The sequence below is a fragment of the Erpetoichthys calabaricus genome, chromosome 1 (assembly GCF_900747795.2).
Source record: "Erpetoichthys calabaricus chromosome 1, fErpCal1.3, whole genome shotgun sequence".
Lineage (NCBI taxonomy): Eukaryota > Metazoa > Chordata > Cladistia > Polypteriformes > Polypteridae > Erpetoichthys > Erpetoichthys calabaricus.
The window spans coordinates 289296104-289318674 of record NC_041394.2 but is presented as its reverse complement, the minus strand read 5'-3'; the positions used below and the strand labels follow the sequence as shown (position 1 = coordinate 289318674).

Here is a 22571-nt window from a genome sequence, read left to right as displayed (position 1 = left end):
CAGGCGTCGAAGAATGGAAGATAAGTGTCTGCCTTTAATAAATCCAGTTTGATCCTGTGATATTACCGAAGGCAGCACTTTCTCCATCCTTCTAGCTATAATTTTTGAGAGTATCTTAACATCATTATTCAGAAGTGAAATTGGTCTGTATGATGCACATTGTAACAAGTCCTTATTTTGCTTAGGAAAGACGGTGATTAATGCTTGACAAAAAGTTTGAGGTAGAATTTGATTGTCTCTAGCTTCTGTAAATGTTGCCAATAAGAGGGGAGCTAGCTGATTGGAGAATTTCTTATAAAATTCTATAGGGTAGCCATCAGGGCCTGCTGATTTCCCACCTTGAAGTGACTTTATAGTATCTTGTAATTCTGATAGGGTCAGAGGTTTATCCAGTTCCTCAGCACTAAAAGTATCTATTTGTGGTATCTGTAATGTATCCAGAAATGCATTAGATTGTGTGTTGTCTTCTTTAAACGCAGTAGAATATAAGGTTTTATAGTAATCTCTAAATGTGTGCATTATATTTTTATGGTCAATGATTTCATCTCCATTAGTGTTGGTGATTACTGGGATTGCATTGCGAACTTCTTGCTTGTGGATTTGTTGAGCTGAAAGCTTATTAGCTTTCTTTCCGTGTTCATAGTAATGATGTCTTGATTTATAAATAAGTTGTTCAGTTTCTTAAGTTGTCAAGATGTTGAGTTCTGTATGCAGAGCCTGCCTTTTCCTTTGAAGAGCCTCACTTGGACGCCTGGCATGTTCTTCATCTATTCTAGTAATTTCGCTTCTTAACTCTGACACTTTCTTGATTTCTAATTTATTTCTGTGGGAAAGATATGAAATAATCTGTCCTCTTAAGAATGCCTTTAGAGTTTCCCAGAGTGTTCCTGCAGAGACCTCTGAGGGTGTGTTTGTCTCAAGGAAGAAGCTCATTTGTTTGGATATAAATTCTGTATAGTTCTCGTCTGCTAATATAAGTGGGTTAAGGTGCCATCTGCGCAGTGAGTGTGGGGGGCATAATGATTTTAGCTCCAAAACTAGAGGTGCATGATCGGAGATAACAGTTGTGTCGTATTTACAAGATTTAATCGTAGGCAAGAAATTATTATCTATAAAGAAATAATCGATTCTTGAGTAGCTATAATGCACTGGTGAGTAGAACGAATATGTTCTTGAGTTTGGGTTTAGAAACCTCCAGTGGTCTGATAAGTTGTGGTTTGCAGTGTTAGAAGTCGTCCCCCCTGTTGCAGAAGTCCTATCTAAGAGTGGATTTAAAAAACAATTAAAGTCCCCAGCCATTATAATTTTATGGGTGTTCACATTGGGAATGGATGCAAATAGATTTTGCATCCCCTCCCCTCCTTATCCCCTCCTTTAACCGTCACCTTATCGTGGTGGAGGGGTTTGCGTGTCCCAATGATCCTAGGAGCTCTGTTGTCCGGGGCTTTATGCCCCTGGTAGGGCCACCCAAGGCAAACTGGTCCTAGGTGAGGGATGAGACAAAGAGTGGTTAAACAAACCTCCTATGAAGAAAAACCATTTTGGACAGCGTTTTCCCTTGCCCGGACGCGGGTCACCGGGGCCCCACTCTGGAGCCAGGCCTGGAGGTGGGGCTCGATGGCGAGCGCCTGGTGGCCGGGCCTGCACCCATGGGGCTCGGCCGGGCACAGCCCGAAGAGGCAACGTGGGTCCCCCTTCCCATGGGCTCACCACCTATGGGAGGGGCCAAGGAGGTCGGGTGCAGTGTGAGTTGGGTGGTGGCCGAAGGCGGGGACCTTGGTGGTCCGATCCTCGGCTACAGAAACTGGCTCTTGGGACGTGGAATGTCACCTCTCTGAAGGGGAAGGAGCCTGAGCTAGTGCGCGAAGTTGAGAGGTTCCGGCTAGATATAGTCGGGCTCACCTCGACGCACAGCTTGGACTCTGGAACCAATCTCCTTGAGAGGGGCTGGACTCTCTACCACTCTGGAGTTGCCCCCGGTGAGAGGCGCCGAGCAGGTGTGGGTATACTTATTGCCCCCCAACTTGGAGCCTGTACATTGGGGTTTACCCCGGTGGACGAGAGGGTAGCCTCCCTTCGCCTTCGGGTGGGGGGACGGGTCCTAACTGTTGTTTGTGCGGTTGCACCGAACAGCAGTTTGGAGTACCCACCCTTTTTGGAGTCCCTGGAGGGGGTGCTAGAGGGCATACCTTCTGGGGACTCCCTTGTTCTGTTGGGAGACTTCAATGCTCACGTGGGCAATGACAGTGAGACCTGGAAGGGCGTGATTGGGAGGAATGGCCCCCCTGATCTGAACCCGAGCGGTGTTTTGTTATTGGACTTCTGTGCTCGTCACGGATTATCCATAACGAACACCATGTTCAAGCATAGGGGTGTTCATATGTGCACTTGGCACCAGGACACCCTAGGCCTCAGTTCGATGATCGACTTTGTGGTCGTGTCGTCGGACTTGCGGCCACATGTCTTGGACACTCGGGTGAAGAGAGGGGCGGAGCTGTCAACTGATCATCACCTGGTGGTGAGTTGGCTTCGATGGTGGGGGAGGATGCCGGTCAGGCGTGGTAGGCCCAAACGTGTTGTGAGGGTCTGCTGGGAACGTCTGGCAGAGCCCCCTGTCAGAAGTAGCTTCAACTCCCACCTCCGGCAGAACTTCGACCACATCCCGAGGGAGGTGGGGGACATTGAGTCCGAATGGGCCATGTTCCGTGCCTCTATTGTTGAGGCAGCTGACCGGAGCTGTGGCCGTAAGGTGGTCGGTGCCTGTCGTGGCGGCAATCCCCGAACCCGCTGGTGGACACCGGCGATGAAGGATGCCGTCAAGCTGAAGAAGGAGTCCTACAGGACCCTTTTGTCCTGTGGGACCCCGGAGGCAGCTGATAGGTACCGGCAGGCCAAGCGGAATGCGGCTTTGGTGGTTGCTGAGGCAAAAACTCGGGCGTGGGAGGAGTTTGGGGAGGCCATGGAGAATGACTTTCGGACGGCTTCGAGGAGATTCTGGTCCACCATCCGGCGTCTCAGGAAGGGGAAGCAGTGCAGTGTCAACACTGTATATGGTGGGGATGGTGCGCTGCTGACCTCGACTCGGGACGTTGTGGGTCGGTGGGGGGAATACTTTGAAGACCTCCTCAATCCCATTAACATGCCTTCCAATGAGGAAGCAGAGCCTGGGGACTCAGAGGTGGGCTCCCCCATCTCTGGGACTGAGGTCACCGAGGTGGTCAAAAAACTCCTTGGTGGCAGGGCCCCGGGGGTGGATGAGATACGCCCGGAGTTCCTCAAGGCTCTGGATGTTGTAGGACTGTCTTGGCTGACACGCCTCTGCAACATCGCATGGACATCAGGGACAGTGCCTCTGGATTGGCAGACCGGGGTGGTGGTCCCCCTCTTTAAGAAGGGGGATCGGAGGGTGTGTTCCAACTACAGAGGGATCACACTCCTCAGCCTCCCTGGAAAAGTCTATTCAGGGGTCCTGGAGAGGAGGGTCCGTCGGATAGTCGAGCCTCGGATTCAGGAGGAACAGTGTGGTTTTCGTCCTGGTCGCGGAACAGTGGACCAGCTCTATACCCTTAGCAGGGTCCTGGAGGGTGCATGGGAGTTTGCCCAACCAGTCTACATGTGTTTTGTGGACTTAGAAAAGGCATTCGACCGTGTCCCTCGGGGAATCCTGTGGGGGGTACTCCGAGAGTATGGGGTACCGGCCCCCCTGATAAGGGCTGTTCAGTCCCTGTACGATCAGTGCCAGAGCTTGGTCCGCATTGCCGGCAGTAAGTCGAACCCGTTTCCAGTGAGAGTTGGACTCCACCAGGGCTGCCCTTTGTCACCGATTCTGTTCATAACTTTTATGGACAGAATTTCTAGGCGCAACCAGGGTGTTGAGGGGGTTCGGTTTGGTGGGCTCAGGATTGGGTCACTGCTTTTTGCAGATGATGTTGTCCTGTTTGCTTCATCAGGCCGTGATCTTCAGCTCTCTCTGGATCGGTTCGCAGCCGAGTGTGAAGCGGCTGGGATGAGAATCAGCACCTCCAAATCCAAGACCATGGTCCTCAGCCGGAAAAGGGTGGAGTGCCCTCTCAGGGTTGGTAGCGAGATCCTGCCCCAAGTGGAGGAGTTCAAGTATCTCGGGGTCTTGTTCACGAGTGAGGGAAGAATGGAGTGTGAGATCGACAGGCGGATCGGTGCGGCATCCGCAGTAATGCGGGCTCTGCATCGGTCTGTCGTGGTGAAAAAGGAGCTGAGCCGCAAGGCGAAGCTCTCAATTTACCAGTCGATCTATGTTCCTACCCTCACCTATGGTCATGAGCTATGGGTAGTGACCGAAAGAACAAGATCGCGAATACAAGCGGCTGAAATGAGTTTCCTCCGCAGGGTGTCTGGGCTTTCCCTTAAAGATAGGGTGAGAAGCTCAGTCATCCGGGAGGGGCTCAGAGTAGAGCCGCTGCTCCTCCGCATCGAGAGGAGTCAGATGAGGTGGCTCGGGCATCTGATCAGGATGCCTCCTGGACGCCTCCCTGGTGAGGTGTTCCAGGCACGTCCAACCGGGAGGAGGCCCCGGGGAAGACCCAGGACACGCTGGAGGGACTATGTCTCTCGACTGGCCTGGGAACGCCTTGGGATTCTCCCGGAAGAGCTAGAAGAAGTGGCCGGGGAGAGGGAAGTCTGGGCATCTCTGCTCAAGCTGCTGCCCCCGCGACCCGACCTCGGATAAGCGGGAGACAATGGATGGATGGATGGATGAATTCCTTATCATCGACATTGGGTGCATAAACATTTAGCAAAATCATTTTATAGTTAAATAAGTTGCCCATGACCATCACATATCTCCCTTCAGGATCCGATACTACATCTGATGCTACAAATGGGACTGTTCTATGTATGAGAATTCCCACACCTCTAGTTTTCTTTGTAAAGCTAGAATGGAACATTTGGCCAGTCCAGTCTTTTTGTAGCCGGAATTGGTCCATACTTAGTAAGTGGGTCTCCTGTAAAAATACTATTTTAGCATTTAAGCCTGTTAAGTGAGAGCATACTTTCTTTCTCTTTAATTCATGATTCAGGCCTTTAACATTCCAACTCACAAAATTAACTGCCCCATCATGGAGACATTGATTCTGAATTTTTAATCTCATTTTATAGTCTTAACTGGTAGTGAGGCAGTTTTAATCTTAATTTCCAATTTCCCCACGAGTTATTGCCATACAGCCTATTGTTGCGTTGATAGTTATAATTATAAGGATTAAAAGGATAGATTAGATATAGCCTGCTCTCCTTCTCTCCCCCTCTTATCCCCCCACCCCACCATTTTGCCTCCCCACATGAGGCTAGACCCCACTTCACAATGTCCCCGTTCTCTGACATACTGAGAGACAGAGCACATCTAAAACAAAACAAGAACGCCACGGCAGCGGCGTTTGAGAATTAAAAAGTAGAGATATCTATTGCAGCTAAAGTCTAAATACTATTTGCCAAAAATATAATCATTAACAGTCTTTAAGCTTAAAATATAATCTTCAGCAATTTTAAAATAATAAGATAATAAAATAATGAACCCTGGGATTGGTGTTAAAAAGTGGTCTAGGATATGCATAGTAAATCCTAATGCAGTAACAGAAATAACAATAAACCAAGGGTATGATGTTAAACAGTCTCCTTTAGGGTAGTAAAAGAAATAAAAAAAAAAAAAGATAGATGGTCATTTGCAAGGGTGGGACTGGACCGCATATCTGCCTGGTGGGTATCCTACTAGGTACCTGAGCTGTTTCGTCATGTGGTGGATGTGACAACGTGCTGTATTAGTGCAAGCTCCCCAGCCTGACCTGACCTGATCTCACCTGTCCATTCCCTGATTTCTTTTATAGATGCAATCAATTTAGTAACATTTTCTTCTGTTTTCATGTTCTTTTTTTGACTAACACCTAGTATTGATATTGTTTTAAAACAAATGCTTCAAACTTCTCTTTGTACGTCTTAACATTTTTGAGCCTACTTAATCCCAGTTGGTCAATGTAAGACAAAGTATGGCATACAAGAGGAGTACAATGTTCCCAACAGAATGACATGAGAATATGATGGCTTAGCTTTTCTTAGGAGCAGTGGCATGAATTAATAAATGAAAGGTCAGACCTAACAATGAAATATTTAGTTCAGGATTTCACACTAAACAGAATGTGTAAGCATTCAACAGCTTAGTGATACGAGCTTACCTGGCGGAATGTGTAAGACTAAGTAAAAACATGAAAAGAGCTTCTGTTAGGTAGTCCACTTTGTACTTTTACTATAAGACACTGCCTAAACCAATTCTTTTTCAAAAACTTTTCATATGAGTATATAATAAATTTAATTTTATTGCCTCTTTGTGTTTTAAATATATTCAGGCTTCCTTTTAATTATTCTGTGGTTTTAGGAAAATTGATGCGGCAGAGGATGGTTTTGTTAATCTTCAGCAGTTTAAGGAAGTCATTGAAAAGGCATTTCTAATATCTCTGATGGAAGAACACCTTCAAAGTGCAACAAATATGATTGGAGATCCTGCAACAAACCTCATCTCTTATACTAAATTTTTCGCTCTGTTTCAAAACAGGTAATTTGACATTTCTGTCTTTGTTTTGAAAATGCTGTGCTGGATGGTATTGTTATTAAGAAAGTAAAGGATGATCTCCTTGTCTGATAATAAAAAAAACCTTTGTTTAGCTAGAAATGCTAAGGATTTCAAACTGGTACAAAGATATGCTGGTTGTATTTATTATATATTGGAGAGAGACAGAGAAAGGACGAGATATATTCAGATATAGGAACAGACCACCTTTTAACTTAACTTTTCCACTTTGAGATATGCCAAGAAAATTCATGGTTTGTTCAGCAATCCCTCAGAGAGAAAAAATCTAAGAGAAACAAAATTGGAACCACACTTTGCCTGATTTCATGTGTTGCTTGGTACTTTTTGAAAAGAGACATAACATATCGGGAACCAGCATGTGGCCGAGAAACACATTTTTTGTTTATTTTTCCATCACAAACAACTCTAAAGTAAGGGGTATTTGGTAGTTGACGAAATACAATTGATACAAATATGTTTACTTATATAATATGGTGAACATTCCTACAGTTCTACTTGTGTCTCAGATCAAACATTCCATGTTTTACTGAACATTCCCAATGAGTCTGCAGGTCAGTACACATTAAGTATGAGTCCATTTTGCTCAAAAAGCAAGCAAGTAAAGCTTCCTTGAGGGTTGTTGCTGAGAATAGGTAAAAATTTCTGTGACTGAGCCATCAGCCTTCTTCACCATTGTGATAGCTCTTGATGTTGGTAAAAAAGCAGCATAACAGGATGTTGTTCTTGGTTGTTACAATGTTTTTTGAGCTTGGGACTATCTATCTATCTATCTATCTATCTATCTATCTATCTATCTATCTATCTATCTATCTATCTATCTATCTATCTATCTATCGTAGCATAACATTCTCAAGCTTGCTTAATCCAGGGGTGGTGGAGGGCCCATCCCAGCAGTACTAGGCACAAGGCAGGAATCAGTCCTGAGTAGGATGCCTGTTCATTGCAGGGCACACTGTTACATGCACTCATAGTAAATTGAGAGATAACTACCATTAGAACATACAAAATTTGACAAATGACCTTTCAGTCCATCAGGTTTCTGCTTCAGCTACATGTTTCAGTAGTTTGTTCCAGATCACTACAAGTCTTCAAATAAAGAATTGCTTCCTGGCTTAAGTCGTAAATGCTTTTCCCCTTAATTTCCATGGGTATCCTTGAGTATGTAATTCAAAATTTAGTGAAAAGAATTCTGCTGGATCTTTTCTATCCGTTGAGAATTTTGTAGACCAGAATTCGGTCCCCTTGGAGTCTCCTCTGCCTGAGAATGAACAGGTTTAATTCTTCAGGTCTGTCACAGTGGGACATAGGTGGGACGCATTTGGCTGCTCTCCTCTGCACAGCTTCAAGTGCTACTCTATCTTTCTTGTAGTATGATGATCAGAACTGCATACAATACTCCAGATGTGGTCTTACTAGCACATTGTACAGTCTGAGCAGAATGTCCATTGAGTTAAATTCAACAGTTTTACATTATAACCTAATATTTTATTTGTGTTTTTAATTGCTTCTGCTCATTTTTTATAAAGAATGAGTGATTTACATGATCAGTCTTAAAAGCACCTTCCCTTAATTTCTACTGATGTCCTCGAGGATGCGATTCACAGTTTAGTCAAATGAATTCTGCATTTCCCCTTAACTTCCATTTTAACCTAATATGCAGATCTTTAGGGTGTGTAATGAAAACTGAACTAACTGAAGAAAAATCAGTTACACTGACATGTTGAGAACATTCCTGAATATACACAGATGGCAAGCAAACGTTGGAGCTATTAGGCAAAAGTACTTACGACTATGTCAATGTGCTAGATATATACTCTCTTAATTAACAGTTTGAAAAGGGTAATCCTGAAAACAGATTTTCACATATTTTTAATAATGCTTTTTAGTGCAAATTTAGCTTTTATTATTACAACCAAAGTTTTATTTTTCTATTTTTACTTTAAGATAAAATAGGCGTAAAGCCAAACTCATTTCTCTTTAAACTTAGCATAATGCTTTGTGATGGCTTCTTAATGGACAAAAGGTAAAAAGAGCTAAAGTACCTTCTTTATTATTCACATTAAAGTAATCAATTTTCAGCACTTAACAGTGGGATTCTGTTTAGTTCTCACTCTTTTTCCCTATACTCGAATTCCATTAAGAGTTCCAGAAATAAAAGTTAAAGAAGATTTCATTTTTTTATGAAAGAAAAAAATTCCTCTACATTTTATATGGCATAGCTGATTTATGAGCATGATGTTACGTCATTTATCCAGAATCTCAACCTACTTATTCCAGTTCAGGATCGCAGGAGCCAGAGCTTGTCCTGATAGCATTATGTGCAAGGGATGGTGGGGATGTTATTACGGTCACTATCTTTATTCCCTATTAGTCCACAATGAACATACGTAACTAAAGATGAGTAAAACAAGTTTCGTTTCACATCTAGTTTTGCAAAATTGCCACTAAAATTTGTTTTACGTGCACTTTCACAAATGTGTAATGTGATCCTCACAAAGCTTTTTAGGGCGGAAAGCAGAAATGTTATTCTCTGAAAGGTCATTCTGCAGCTGAAATAGCGGTCTGCTTTCTCACAATTCTCACAATTCCTTGCATGCACCTCTTTACACTTTCATTTGCCTTGTGCACTGCCTGCCTACACATTCACATCACCAGTTTCACCTCGCACCTATTATTTAGGGTCATAGGTAACACCACCTGTGCTCACTTTCCCCTACTTTGCAACCTGATCTAAGCCAGGATTCTTCTGGAAGCTCTTCAGTGGCTAAATACCCAGGCCAATAGACATTAGCAGTCCCAGCAGGTAAATTTGCTCTCGCTGTATTCCTCTTTCTTTTTTTTTTTTGATATTCTTTATTAATCCCCGAGAGAAAGTGGTCTTTTCGTGTGACCTTTTGAGGTCAGAGCGCTGAGTCAGTCATTGTATTGCGTTCCTGGAGCAATTTTCAGGCTAACGTAGTAGGATCCTTTGTGGCAGTAACAGGATTCTGTGCTCTGCACCAGAATAAACTGTGCCATGCTTGTCCACGTGGAAAAAATAACCGTGGAAAAAATAATTGCAGATGAGATTAAAAGGGTGCAGCAATATGTTAAAATGGTACAAATCTTTCTTCTGGTGAAACACAGTTTGATTTTCCAATTTTTTTTGAGACTCGAAACTCTATCTTTCAATTTCACATGAATCACTTTACTCAACACTAAACATAAACACGCAATTCTCAGACCCACTTAGTTCAATTCAGAGCTACAGTTGCCCAGAGGCCATTTTAGTAGCACTGGGAGCAAAGCAGTTAACAGCTCTGGACAAAGTGCCAGTACATCAGAGGACCTTAATTGGTGAGGTGGCTGTGCTATCCAGGGTCACACAGTGAGTCAGAAGGACAGATTAAACCAATAAACCTTCTGGTTCAAAGTCCCTACACCATATTACCTTTAATGACGATTAACTACACATTTTTACTAATTGTTGTTTGTTGTTTCTTATCCTCAACAGTAGTAAACAATGGGAATTCCATGTGGTGCACTAAATTAACAGTTTAAATGTTTTGGAATGCATGTACAGTAATTTTCTTCTCCACCACAGTATGTTGTACTGAATAAATGAGAATTCTGAGACATGGAAGAATGATAAAGGATTGAAACCAGCCATGAATTCTAACAATGGTGTAATTTCAAAATGTTTACAGTATATACTGTAGGTAGACTGATTTTTTTTTTGTTTTGTTTATGCATGTTTGTTACTTCACAGGCCATTGACCTCTGAACTAAAGGAAGAAGTAGAAAGGTCTGCATCTCTCATGCATGTTAAATTTCTGCCAGCCAGGATGCGTTACAGAGAAAGTTTTAAAGGAGACTGGGCCAGATACAGCCATGCTCAAAAGATTCGGTCACTACAACAGGTACACTTTTTCCGTAGACCATTAAATCTGCAATATCAAAACTGCCTTATTTGCTAAAATCAGTTTCATATGGTTTTAAAATGAGCCAGGATATTTGGACAACTATTTTAGTTTAAAACCATATTGATATATATTTTCACTTTAGGATGATCTTGGAATTTTCTCATAGAGTGGATTCCTTAACACCAGTGTCTATGGAAAATGTGACTTACTTTATGTAGTTACTCTATAGATGCAATTTTCTCCTCTTCAGTGATATACCATCAGTATCCACCTTAATAAAAGGATAGCTCTCCATCATTCCAAGAGATGGCGCATCACAAACATTTTTAGTAATGAAATGCATTGCTTTACGAAACATTAACACTGCTTTTATGAATCTCATACCAAATGGCATATAACAGACATATATGCATTGCATGGTACACTAGTCACTACGTTAACTACTTAGATTTCAACCCATCTTAGATGGGTAGCTCAGCTAGTATACTGAATAAAGCTAAAACAAGCTGTATTGTTAGGTTGGTTGGTGGTTTTACATTAGCATCCCTGTGGGAGCATGTACTGTAGATGTGTGTTTAAGCACTGCCTGACCAGCCTTTTTCCCAATGCTGCAGGGATACAGTAGGCTGTTGTCCCCCATGACCCAAAAATGGATTAGTGGGGTTTGAAAATTAATAGACTGATGTATACCAAGCAAAGGGGAGAGAATATGTTAATGCCTAGTGTCAGTAGAACTGTGATCACTGTAAAGATGGTCTCATTTAAAAATGGCAATTTATTATCTATTATATTTCTCCCCATTGATAAAAAGACATGGCAGTCATTACTTTGCAGTGATTGCTCACTATGTTTAACTAACTTTTTTCCTTATAGTTGGAATTTGATGCACTTAATTTACTTTGTTATTCAACATCTGGGATAAGCATACACATGTTCTTTAAATGTATTTAGTCTCCACTTTTATCCATGGGGATTTCTAAATTGCAGTTGCTTACATATTTGTGTAATCAGAACCCTGGAGCTTAACTGACTAGCTCAGAGTTGCATGGTGAGGCTGAAGTATGAACCTTGTGATTTACAGTTCAGCTCCTTAGCTACTAGACCGCAAGGTCTTGGAAATATAGGAAAATTCCACAGAAGAGATCTGAAGCCCTGCCTCCATTTGAACGTACCTTACAGCTAAATTAAACAACAATCAAGCCACTGATGACAGCGAGGGGTAGACTATTAGCACTCTGTAGATGAGATGAGAAAATCTAAAACTGGCCAGGTTCAGTCAGCACTTACACAAAGACAAAAAATGAAATACAGTTGCATCTGTTAATCTGTTAAGTTATAACCAAATGCTTACTTTCCAGCTTATAGGACTCAGTCTGCATTCCTAGTGTTCGCAGATCAGAATATAAGAACTTTAACAAATGAGAGGAGACCATTCAGCCCTTCAGGTTTGTCTGGTTTGCTATTAGCTATGTTATCCAAATATCTCATCCAGTTAGCTTTTACAAGTTGCCAGGGTTTCTGCTTCAACTATGTGACTCAATACAGGATCCTTTATGTGAGTTCCTTCAATGCATCTATTTTAATGTCCACCTTTGTCTTTGAGTATGTGATTCATTGTGTAACTGGAAGGATTCTGCTGGATTAATGTTATCTGCAGTTAAAGTAAACATCATTGCATATTTTTTCAGGATGACAACACAATATTGTTTTAATAACAATAATTGTTTAAATAATTGTTTAAATACCTTTGTACTGATAGTATATGAAGTAAAGTAAAATTAACTGAAATATTTTTATTTACAGAGAGTATTGTGTGTATTAAACTCAAGAACAAATCCTTGAATCCATTTTCAAACAGTTGATTTTAGTGTCAAAGTGGCAATCGATGGATACAAAATCAAGGGAATCAATTATTTTTAAAAGTTAACAATTGTATTATAATTTTCTGAGACAGATTCTTTGATTAGTGGTTTAACACTGGGTACAGGTCAGGAGCCAGCCTTGGAGGACACACTGTTCTGTCGCAGGAGTCATTCACGTGAGGCCATTTTTCAGTAATTTAACTGTATGAACCTGTATATCATTGTGACTCAAAATGACACAAGAATAAACAGGAAAAACTAAGATGAGGAGAACATGCAAACTCAGCATAGACAGTGACCAGGGGTCACATTTATAAAACTTTGCATGGATTCCAGCATGAAAATATGTGCACTCTAATAAATAAGAAAATGCATATACGAAAAATACCAAAAAACTCTGATTTATATAATCTGGCATAGGCACATTTCAATGAAATTTACCTTTATTAATCAAAATCATCTTGTAGATCAAAATGCACCAGATGTTCATTGGCTGGTAGAGCAGTCTTCTACCCGACACATTTGGCTACCTTCGGTTGCATTTAAGGTTTTCTGTGCTACTCTCTGCAATGCATGTGAAGCGCCTCTCTACGCTCTGGGGGTCTGGGAAAGGCAAAAGGTGCCAGTGTCTGAGCAGGTAGTTACCATCACCTGACACATTATGATATGTTTGCTGTTGGAATTAAAAGTACAGGCCATGTGAAACACTGAGGGTTCAGCCAGTTACCTTACCAACAAGCCAGCCATCATGTACAACACTTTCAGCAAGTTGTGTGATCAGCACTACTTTGCCTAAAAATAAATAATTCATGGGTTGACCAAGCCACCACTGTTGGGAGCATCATTTCACATCACAGATGACTTGTGCTTTAATGGAATGTTACTGTGTATGGTTAACAAAACCAGCATCATTCTCGCCAGCTGCCCTTACTGTAATACAAGTGCTACCAATTGCCACAGTTACATTTGGAAAACCAAACACTGCTGGAAATTTCCTTTATATGTTGTCATGTACAACTAAACCATGTGAAAACTGATTGAAGTGCCTCATCAGTCATTTATAGCTTCCAGCACAGAGGGCCTTGTGGTGGTGCTCTGTCTAAGATATGCTCTTTTGTCTCAGGATCAGTGCTGCTCAGTATAGGCTCCTGCCCCCCACAATCCAGAATTGTATCAAATGTGCTGAGAATTTCATGTTATTTTGATTTCTATGTATTTATTGAATAATTCTAAATATTAAAAACATGTGAATCGCTATTACTACATTGGTTCCTTTTTATTTAATTTTCAAACATTTTCATCTGTCATCAACATAGTTGCTTAAGGCAGTTTTAATCTTTGCGTAGTCCATTTCATAATCATGTAGTGGAGGATGCAACAAAATTGAAGTAAACCAATAAAGCTTTTGAGTCTTAACTGCAACCATAATCACATGATGTATTTCTTACTCTGCCTAACATGACATGGGAGATGATACGGAAGTTCAATCAAGACTACTTCTTCTTTTGGCTGTTCCCGTTAGGGGTTGCCACAGTTTGTTCATCTTATTCCATATCTTCCTGTCCTCTGCATCTGCTCTGTTACACCCATCACCTGCATGTCCCCTCTCACCACATCCATAAACCTGCTCTTTGGCCTCCTTCTTTTCCTCTTGCCTGGCAGTGCAATCCTTAGCATTCTTTTCCCAATGTATCCCTGAAATGAAGGGATTGTGTTAAAATAATGCTTTAGTTGCCTCACATTTTTATGCAATCGTTTTGTTCACCCCACTGAATTAAAGCTGAAAGTCTGCACTTCAACTGCATCTGAGTTGTTTCATTTAAAATTCATTGTGGTAATGTACAGAACCAAAATTAGAAAAAAGTTGTCTCTGTCCAAATATTTATGGACCTAACTGTATGCTTTCTCCAAGTCCATAAAGACCCATTCTGCCCTTCTCTATACTTCTCCATCAACATCCTTAGAGCAAATATCGCATCTTTGGTGCTCTTTCCTAGCATGAAACCATACTGCTTCTCACTAATCATCACCTCACTTCTTAACCTAACTTCCACTACTCTTTCCCATATCTTCATGCTGTGGATCATCAATTTTGTCCCTGTGTAGTTACTACAGCTCTGCACATCCCCTTTATTCTTATAAATCGGTACCAGTACATTTCTTCTCCTCTCTTCAGGCATCCTTTCACTTTCCAAGATTCCATTAAACAATCTGGTTAAAAACTCCACTGCCATCTCTCCTAAACACCTCCATGCTTCCTCTGGCATGTCATCTGGACCAACAGCCTTCCCATTTTTCATCCTCTTCATAACTGTACTTACTTCCTCCTTGCTAATCCATTGCACTTCATGATTTACTCTCTCCACATCATCCAACCTTCTCTCTCTTTCTCTCTCTCTCTCTCATTCTCTTCATTCATCAGCCTCTCAAAGTACTCTTCAAAATTCCTACCCTCACTTCCACTCTCTTTACCTTCATCTTCTCCCTTTGTCTCTGGACATGCCTTCCCCCTCTTCTTCTTCTTCTTCAGCCAACAGTAGCCCAATTTCCACCAGCACCCTACTGGTTAAAAGTATTGGTAGCAGCTATTGTTGACCTGGGCCTCGACCAATCCGGTATGGAAATCTGTGTTGTTGTCCACATCCTGATCTGGCAAAATTTTACACTGGATGGCATTCCTGATGTAACCCTACCCACTTTTCCGGGCTTTGAACATACATGAAGAAACATAATTGTTTATGTATCCCCTATGGCTGGGTTACGGAAGGTCAATCAAGACTAAAAAGAAAGTATTACACTTGGGCTTCTTGGTAGGTCAGCGGTGTCTTTAACCTGGTGCTCCCTCTGTGGAGTTTTTAAAAGGCGTTGCTGCACACTCTTTCAGTCCAAAGACATACTGTACTGTTAAATCTGTCATTAACTCTTGGCTAGCCCAGTGTGTATGACCTGCAGTACAATGGTGTGTACAAAAAAGGCTGCTTCCTGATTTCTGCCCTTCTTTGCCACTTCTAATAATTCTTAACTTGTTAAGTGCAGTAAGATAATAAATTTATATCCAATGTATTGTTATTTCTTCCTTTCTCTACAGCTGCGTGCCATTGTTCATAATCTGCTTCAGAAAAGGTTTCGTTCCTTTTGCAAAGTGTACATCAACGTTTGTCAAAATGATGCATGTACGGCAGATAAGGAGAAGATGGATGTCATCTTCCAAAGGTGATCATGAATTCCAGTCCAATTTATTTCAAATTACGAGGGACATTTGACTTGCCAGTAGTTATCATTTTCAAGGTCAAGTTTATTGTCATATGTACAAAGTAGTTCTTACTTGCATGTTTCCTGTTAGCCAGTGACAGTACAGTAATGGGTCAGACAATACATGAACAAATGATGCATCACATTCATAAATGCTGCTTTTAGGAATCCCATACCAAATTTTATATAACGGAGACATATGTGTTTTATTTGTCATTCCAACAGATGGCACATCACAAACATTTATAGTAATGCAAATGTTTGCAGTACTCCATCTGTTGCAATGACTAATGTAATGCATTTTATTACAACATGCATTACAAAATACATTCCAACAGATGGTGCACTGTGAATGTTTATGGTGATGTCTACATTGATTACTTTGATTTCAAGCCATTTTAGCATAGCACAGATAGCACACAATTAGCACAGATAGTCAGAAAAAACTACTGTACCTTGACGCTAGAATCTCAAAGTGGAAAAGAACTAAAAACATATTAATGCTTGAGTATCAGCAATGCAAACAGCCCATCAGTTGCAAATGCTGTACTTTTTCCATTAATGATGTTCCTTCTAGTGGCGGCACGGTGGCGCTGCCTCGCAGTTGGGAGACCTGGGGACCTGGGTTCGCTTCACGGGTCCTTCCTGCGTGGAGTTTGCATGTTCTCCCCGTGTCTGCGTGGGTTTCCTCCGGGTGCTCCGGTTTCCTCCCACAGTCCAAAGACATGCAGGTTAGGTGGACTGGCAATTCTAAATTGGCCCTAGTGTGTGTTTGTGTGTGTCCTGCGGTGGGTTGGCACCCTGCCCGGGATTGGTTCCTGCCTTGTGCCCTGTGTTGGCTGGGATTGGCTCCAGCAGACCCCCGTGACCCTGTGTTCGGATTCAGCGGGTTGGAAAATGGATGGATGTTCCTTCTAACCTCAAAGTAAGAAAACACTGAAAATGTAATCCTCTGTAAACCTTGTCAAAGCCCTGAATTTATCCATCAGGCAGTATGTTTTGTTGTTAATGGGCAGAAACTGGCTCCATGGTTTTGCATTTCTACTGAGGAGCAAAGTAAGCAAGAGTGTCCATCTGGCTAGTTCAGGTTGCATTTTAATGAACTGGGATAGAAAGTGGACTTTTTGAATTCAGCACCATTTAATTTGATAGCATTTGATTTGGACTAATTTGAGCTATTGTAATTCGTTTCTAGAGTAGCTCGACAGACAGGGATCTAAATCTTACTATGCACAGAGCAGAATATGACATTAACTGGCTTCTATCAGTCATTTTATATTTTATTTTTTTAATGTGTCTGGTGAGATTTCTATTAGCTTCAGGGCTCACCAAAGATATGCTGGGGGATTTTATTCCCCATTTGGCCCTGGAATTCCTTCATATCCTTTTTTCTGGGGAAAGAGAAATGTCTGAGATGTGTAGCTTGTTTCCATTTGGACCCTCACTGGCTCTGAAGCTTATTGCATGTTCAGAGTTTGTGTTCAGTGCTGCCAGAACAGACTTTGCAAATGGTTAATAAAATGGATGGATGAGGAAAAGATTTGTGAAAACGTTGTGGTTTGCCCATTTTTCTGGATGGTGTGCTAGCTTTCTTTAGTGTTTTGTCATCAAAACTATCAAATGATTATCATTGCTGTCTTGTGGCAATTTTAAGAAAAATAATACAGTAGTTTTATTCATTGCAACAAATAAGAGTGCCTTTTGTTTAGGGCATAATCTACCAAAGTGCTTTAAAACTACAAAACTAGGTTATAATCATTGCATGTACTTTTTTTTTATATAAAGTTAAGCTCCTTCTTTAGTGACTTAAAGGTGAGGACTGAACCGCCAACTTTTGGGATTCAAGACCAATGTCTTAGTTAGTAGGCCACATGTCATGCCATGCAAATTTACCTCTGGAATGTTTTGTAGCACATCTAAGCAAAGGGATATCTGCTAGACCTGCTTAAGACATTTTGGGATATCATTTCTCCAAAATATACACATAAATAAGTAAAACTACAAAGGGCGTGATAATTAGTGTTGATCAGTGAATTTTGCCAAAGCGTTATACGCCCTTGTTCATCAAATTATTAACTGATAATTTGTCCAGTTTAGTAGATTTTTTTTTTTTTTTTTTTAATACAAGTGCCCCATAATGCTTTGCGAGGCCAGTGTCACATCCTCCGGAGATGTAACAGCCAACATTGATAGGACCGGCCCCCGGGTATACTCTATAACGCTGATCATTTACATTACAGACTGTGTGAGACGAGTTATCTGTGCTTGTAGCCAAATATGCAGTTGATCTTCGAGTTCCACATTAACATAAGAGAAGGAGGTGCGTGCCCTCTGCATGCATAATATATAGCCACATGGCGGGACGAAAGTGAAAACAAACAAGCCAGCTGTTTCAATCATGACACAGCACTTTGAATTTTCTGCGTTTAAAAGACCTACATATTTTTTCTGACTTTTGACAGCAAATTTGGCATTTCCACTTTGTTTTGACACAATGTATGATTGCGTGTTGCTGACTGCGTTCTTTCTGTTTTGATCTCACAGAGGCATGATGGCGCAGTGGTTGGCACTGCTGCTGCACAGCTCAAGTCACCTTTTTGCCCACAATAATGAAACATACACAGCATAAATGACGAGTTATCTCAACAACAACAACAACATTTATTTATATAGCACATTTTCATACAAAAAGTAGCTCAAAGTGCTTTACATAATGAAGAAAAGAAGAATAAAAGACAAATAAGAAATTAAAATAAGACAACCTTAGTTAACATAAGAAGGAGTAAGGTCCGATGGCCAGGGTGGACAGAAAAAACAAAAAAAAACTCCAGAAGGCTGGAGAAAAAAATAAAATCTGTAGGGGTTCCAGGCCACGAGACCGCCCAGTCCCCTTTGGGCATTCTACCTAACATAAATGAAATAGTCCTCTTTGTAGTTAGGGTTCTCACGGAGTCACTTGATGCTGATGGTTATACAGACTTCTGGCTTTTAATCCATCCATCATTGTTGGAACATCATGGTGCTTTGGGTAGATGGTGGTGGCACAAGCCACCACCAATAGGACACCGGAAAAGGAAACAGAAGAGAGAGTAGGGGTTAGTACAGATTTTGAATGGTTATTATAATGAATTGGATATACAGAGTGTCAGGATTAAATTACAGTGAAGTTATGAGAAGGCCATGTTAAAGTAATGTGTTTTCAGTAGTTTTTTAAAGTGCTCCACTGTATTAGCCTGGCGAATTCCTACTGGCAGGCTATTCCAGATTTTAGGTGCATAACAGCAGAAGGCCGCCTCGCTACTTCTTTTAAGTTTTGCTCTTGGAATTCTAAGGAGACACTCAGTTGAGGATCTGAGGTTGCGATTTGGAATATAAGGTGTCAGACATTCCGATATATAAGACGGGGCGAGATTATTTAAAGCTTTAAAAACCATAAGCAGAATTTTAAAGTCAATTCTGAATGACACAGGTAACCAGTGTAGTGACATCAAAACTGGAGAAATGTGTTCGGATTTTCTTTTCCTGGTAAGGATTCTAGCAGCTGCATTCTGCACTAACTGCAAACGATTGATGTCTTTTTTGGGTAGTCCTGAGAGGAGTGCATTACAGTAATCTAGTCGACTAAAGACAAACGCATGAACTAATTTCTCTGCATCTTTCGATGATATAAGAGGTCTAACTTTTGCTATGTTCCTTAGGTGAAAAAATGCTGTCCTAGTGATTTTATTAATATGCGATTTAAAATTCAGATTACAATCAACGGTTACCCCTAAGCTTTTTACCTCCGATTTGACTTTTAATCCTAATGCATCCAGTTTATTTCTAATAGCCTCACTGTATCCATTATTGCCAATCACTAAGATTTCGGTTTTTTCTTTATTTAATTTGAGAAAGTTACTATTCATCCATTCTGAGATACAGGTTAGACATTGTGTTAGCGAATCAAGAGATTTAGGGTCATCAGGTGCTATTGATACATACAGCTGTGTGTCATCAGCATAGCTGTGGTAGCTCACGTTATGTCCCGAGATAATCTGACCTAATGGAAGCATGTAGATTGAGAAGAGCAGCGGACCCAGGATAGAGCCTTGTGGAACACCATATAGAATATCATGTGTCTTTGAGTTATAATTACCACAACTAACAAAGAATTTTCTCCCTGCCAGGTAGGATTCAAACCAGTTTAAGACACTGCCAGAGAGGCCCACCCATTGACTAAGGCGATTCTTAAGAATATTATGATCAATAGTGTCAAATGCGGCACTCAAATCTAAGAGGATGAGAACAGATAAATGGCCTCTGTCTGCATTTACCCGCAAGTCATTTACTACTTTAACGAGTGCAGTTTCTGTGCTGTGATTTGTTCTAAAACCTGACTGAAATTTATCAAGAATAGCATGTTTATTGAGGTGCTCATTTAACTGCATAATGACTGCCTTCTCTAGAATTTTACTTAAGAAAGGCAGGTTAGAGATGGGTCTATAATTTTCAAGAGAAGAGGGGTCGAGATTATTTTTCTTAAGTAGGGGTTTAACTACCGCAGTCTTAAGACAGTCTGGGAAGACCCCCGTATCTAATGACGAATTTACTATGTCAAGAACATTATCAATAAGCACACCCGATACTTCTTTGAAAAAATTTGTTGGTATTGGGTCAAGGGCACAGGTGGATGGTTTCATTTGAGAAATTATTTTATGCAAATCAGGTAAATCTATCCTAGTGAAAGACTCTAATTTATTTATTATGGAGTACTGGGGTTTCGGGGGATCCTTAGTGTTGGGGAGATATACTATGTTATTTCTAATATCATTAATTTTTTGATTGAAAAATACAGCGATAGCCTCACAGGTTTTACTGGAAGTACTTAGGAGGCATTCCTTTGAGTTACCTGGGTTTAACAGATGATCAATTGTCGAAAATAAGACTCTGGGATTACTAGCATTGTTATTTATAAGCTTAGAGAAATAGCAGCGCCTCTCAAGACGGACTGTGTTATTGTATTCTGTTATTTTAACTTTTAATATCTCATAGTCAATAGTTAGTTTAGTCTTCCTCCATTTACGCTCAGCTCTACGGCATGTTCTCTTTAAATCAGACACTCTTTGGGTCTTCCAAGGTATAACAATGCTAGAAGATTTTTTAACTGTCTTTTCAGGTGCAACTATGTCAACAGCAGCCCTCACTTTAGTATTAAATCTTTCCACCTTACTATTTACATTCTCCTCGCTATTATAGTTGGCACTATAAACGGACTGATTGGTTAGAATGTTTGTAAGTTTTAAAGTTGCTGATGAGTCAAAGAAGCGTTTTTTAACAATATGCTTCTCATGAGTGTTTTCTATCATTATTTCTATATTAAAAAGTAGAAGAAAATGGTCTGAAAGACCCGTATCAATGACCTGCTTTATATCAACTTTTAGTCCTTTAGTAATTACTAAGTCTAACGTATGACCTGCTTTATGTGTAGGCTGATTAACGAGCTGTCTCAAATCAAAAGAGTCCAGGAGGTTCATAAATTCTTTTACTTTTTGGTCACATTGATTATCTACATGAAAATTAAAGTCGCCGACTATTAAGAGTGTGTCATAGTTCGTAATTAAGATTGACATCAAGTCAGAGAATTCCTCAAAGAAAGACGCGTTGAATTTAGGAGGTCTATACACGGATAATACTAGAACGTGAGAAACTCCCTGAATAACAATGGCGAGATACTCAAAAGACTTGAACTTACCAAAACTGATATTTTTACATTTTAACCGGCTAGAGTAAATGTTTGCTAGCCCTCCACCTCTCTTTCCTTGGCGATCAGCACGAGTAAAACTGTAATCCGGAGGCGCAGATTCGATTAAAACAGCTGCGCCATCTGAGCTAAGCCACGTTTCACTTAGTGCAATAAAATCTATTTTTTTTTCACTAATAATGTCGTTGATAAAAAACGTCTTGTTAGTTAAAGCTCTAATATTTAATAGTGCCATATTCAATGTTTCGGAGGAGCAGAGATGAATACTATGTGCGTTATTGATATAGGGAACAGGAATTAAGTTATTTTTATTAGCGCCGCTCTGTGTGTATTTTTTATTTAATCTATGATCTGTTTTTACAGTTTTAATACATTGTTCATCTAAAGTAGTAACTTTAATTAAATTATTGGCGTTTATGCCGTATTGCCTAGATTTTCTATGTGCATTAAGATTGGTTATTACAGTATTTATGTTGCGCACTTTTATGGAAGATTTTTTTAAACAATTATCATGACCAAACACAGGAGTGGCATTTCGGAAGGGGTTAAAAGCAGAGATAGATAGTCAAGATAAACGAATTACCTTCGATATGTTTTCGGAGAGGACCCGGGCGCCGAAGCTGTTCGGATGCAGGCCATCTCGCTTGAAGAAACGCGGTCTTTCCCAAAAGAGGTCCCAGTTGTTAATGAACCCGATGTCTTGATTCTTGCAGAAGCCCTGCAGCCAGTTGTTTAAACCAAGCAGACGACTGTAATACTCGTTTGATCGTCTGACGAGAGGGAGTGGACCCGAGATGAATATCTTTGCCGATGGGGTCCTCTCCTTTGTGTCTTTAATTAATGCAGTGAAGTCTGCCTTGAGGATCTCCGACTGTCGGTGCCTTATGTCGTTTACGCCAGCATGTATAACAATGGCTCCAACTGCCCTGTTCTTGTAGATCGCCGGTGCACGTCTCGTCACATCTCGGACGCGAGCACCGGGAAAACAAGAAACAAAAGACTTTCTATTAGGGCAAGTGATATTGAGGTTCCTAACAATAGAATCACCTACCACAATTACATCACCAGGAGCTGAAGGCGAACTGGGGACGCTTAGAGGGTCAAACCGGTTCTGGGTTACGAAGCTTGCCTGTGCCGATGGAGGTGTTCTGGCCTTGAACCCCCGCCTGCATAGCTGAAATACACCGAGGTCATCATCGGTG

General features: G+C 41.0%; 2 protein-coding genes across 2 annotated transcripts in view; both read left to right on the top strand.

The window, feature by feature from the left end:
* LOC127528026 (craniofacial development protein 2-like) overlaps nt 1–22571 on the top strand; it is a 1148403-nt gene that overhangs the window by 548901 nt on the left and 576931 nt on the right. The window lies entirely within an intron of this gene.
* The window catches only part of LOC114660741 (uncharacterized), a 149051-nt gene that overhangs the window by 120358 nt on the left and 6122 nt on the right, over nt 1–22571 (top strand). Inside the window, exons 14-16 of the mRNA XM_051928530.1 lie at nt 6401–6577; nt 10362–10512; nt 15466–15590. Of these exons, the coding sequence (XP_051784490.1) occupies nt 6401–6577; nt 10362–10512; nt 15466–15590 (453 nt within the window). The remainder of the gene's footprint in view (nt 1–6400; nt 6578–10361; nt 10513–15465; nt 15591–22571) is intronic.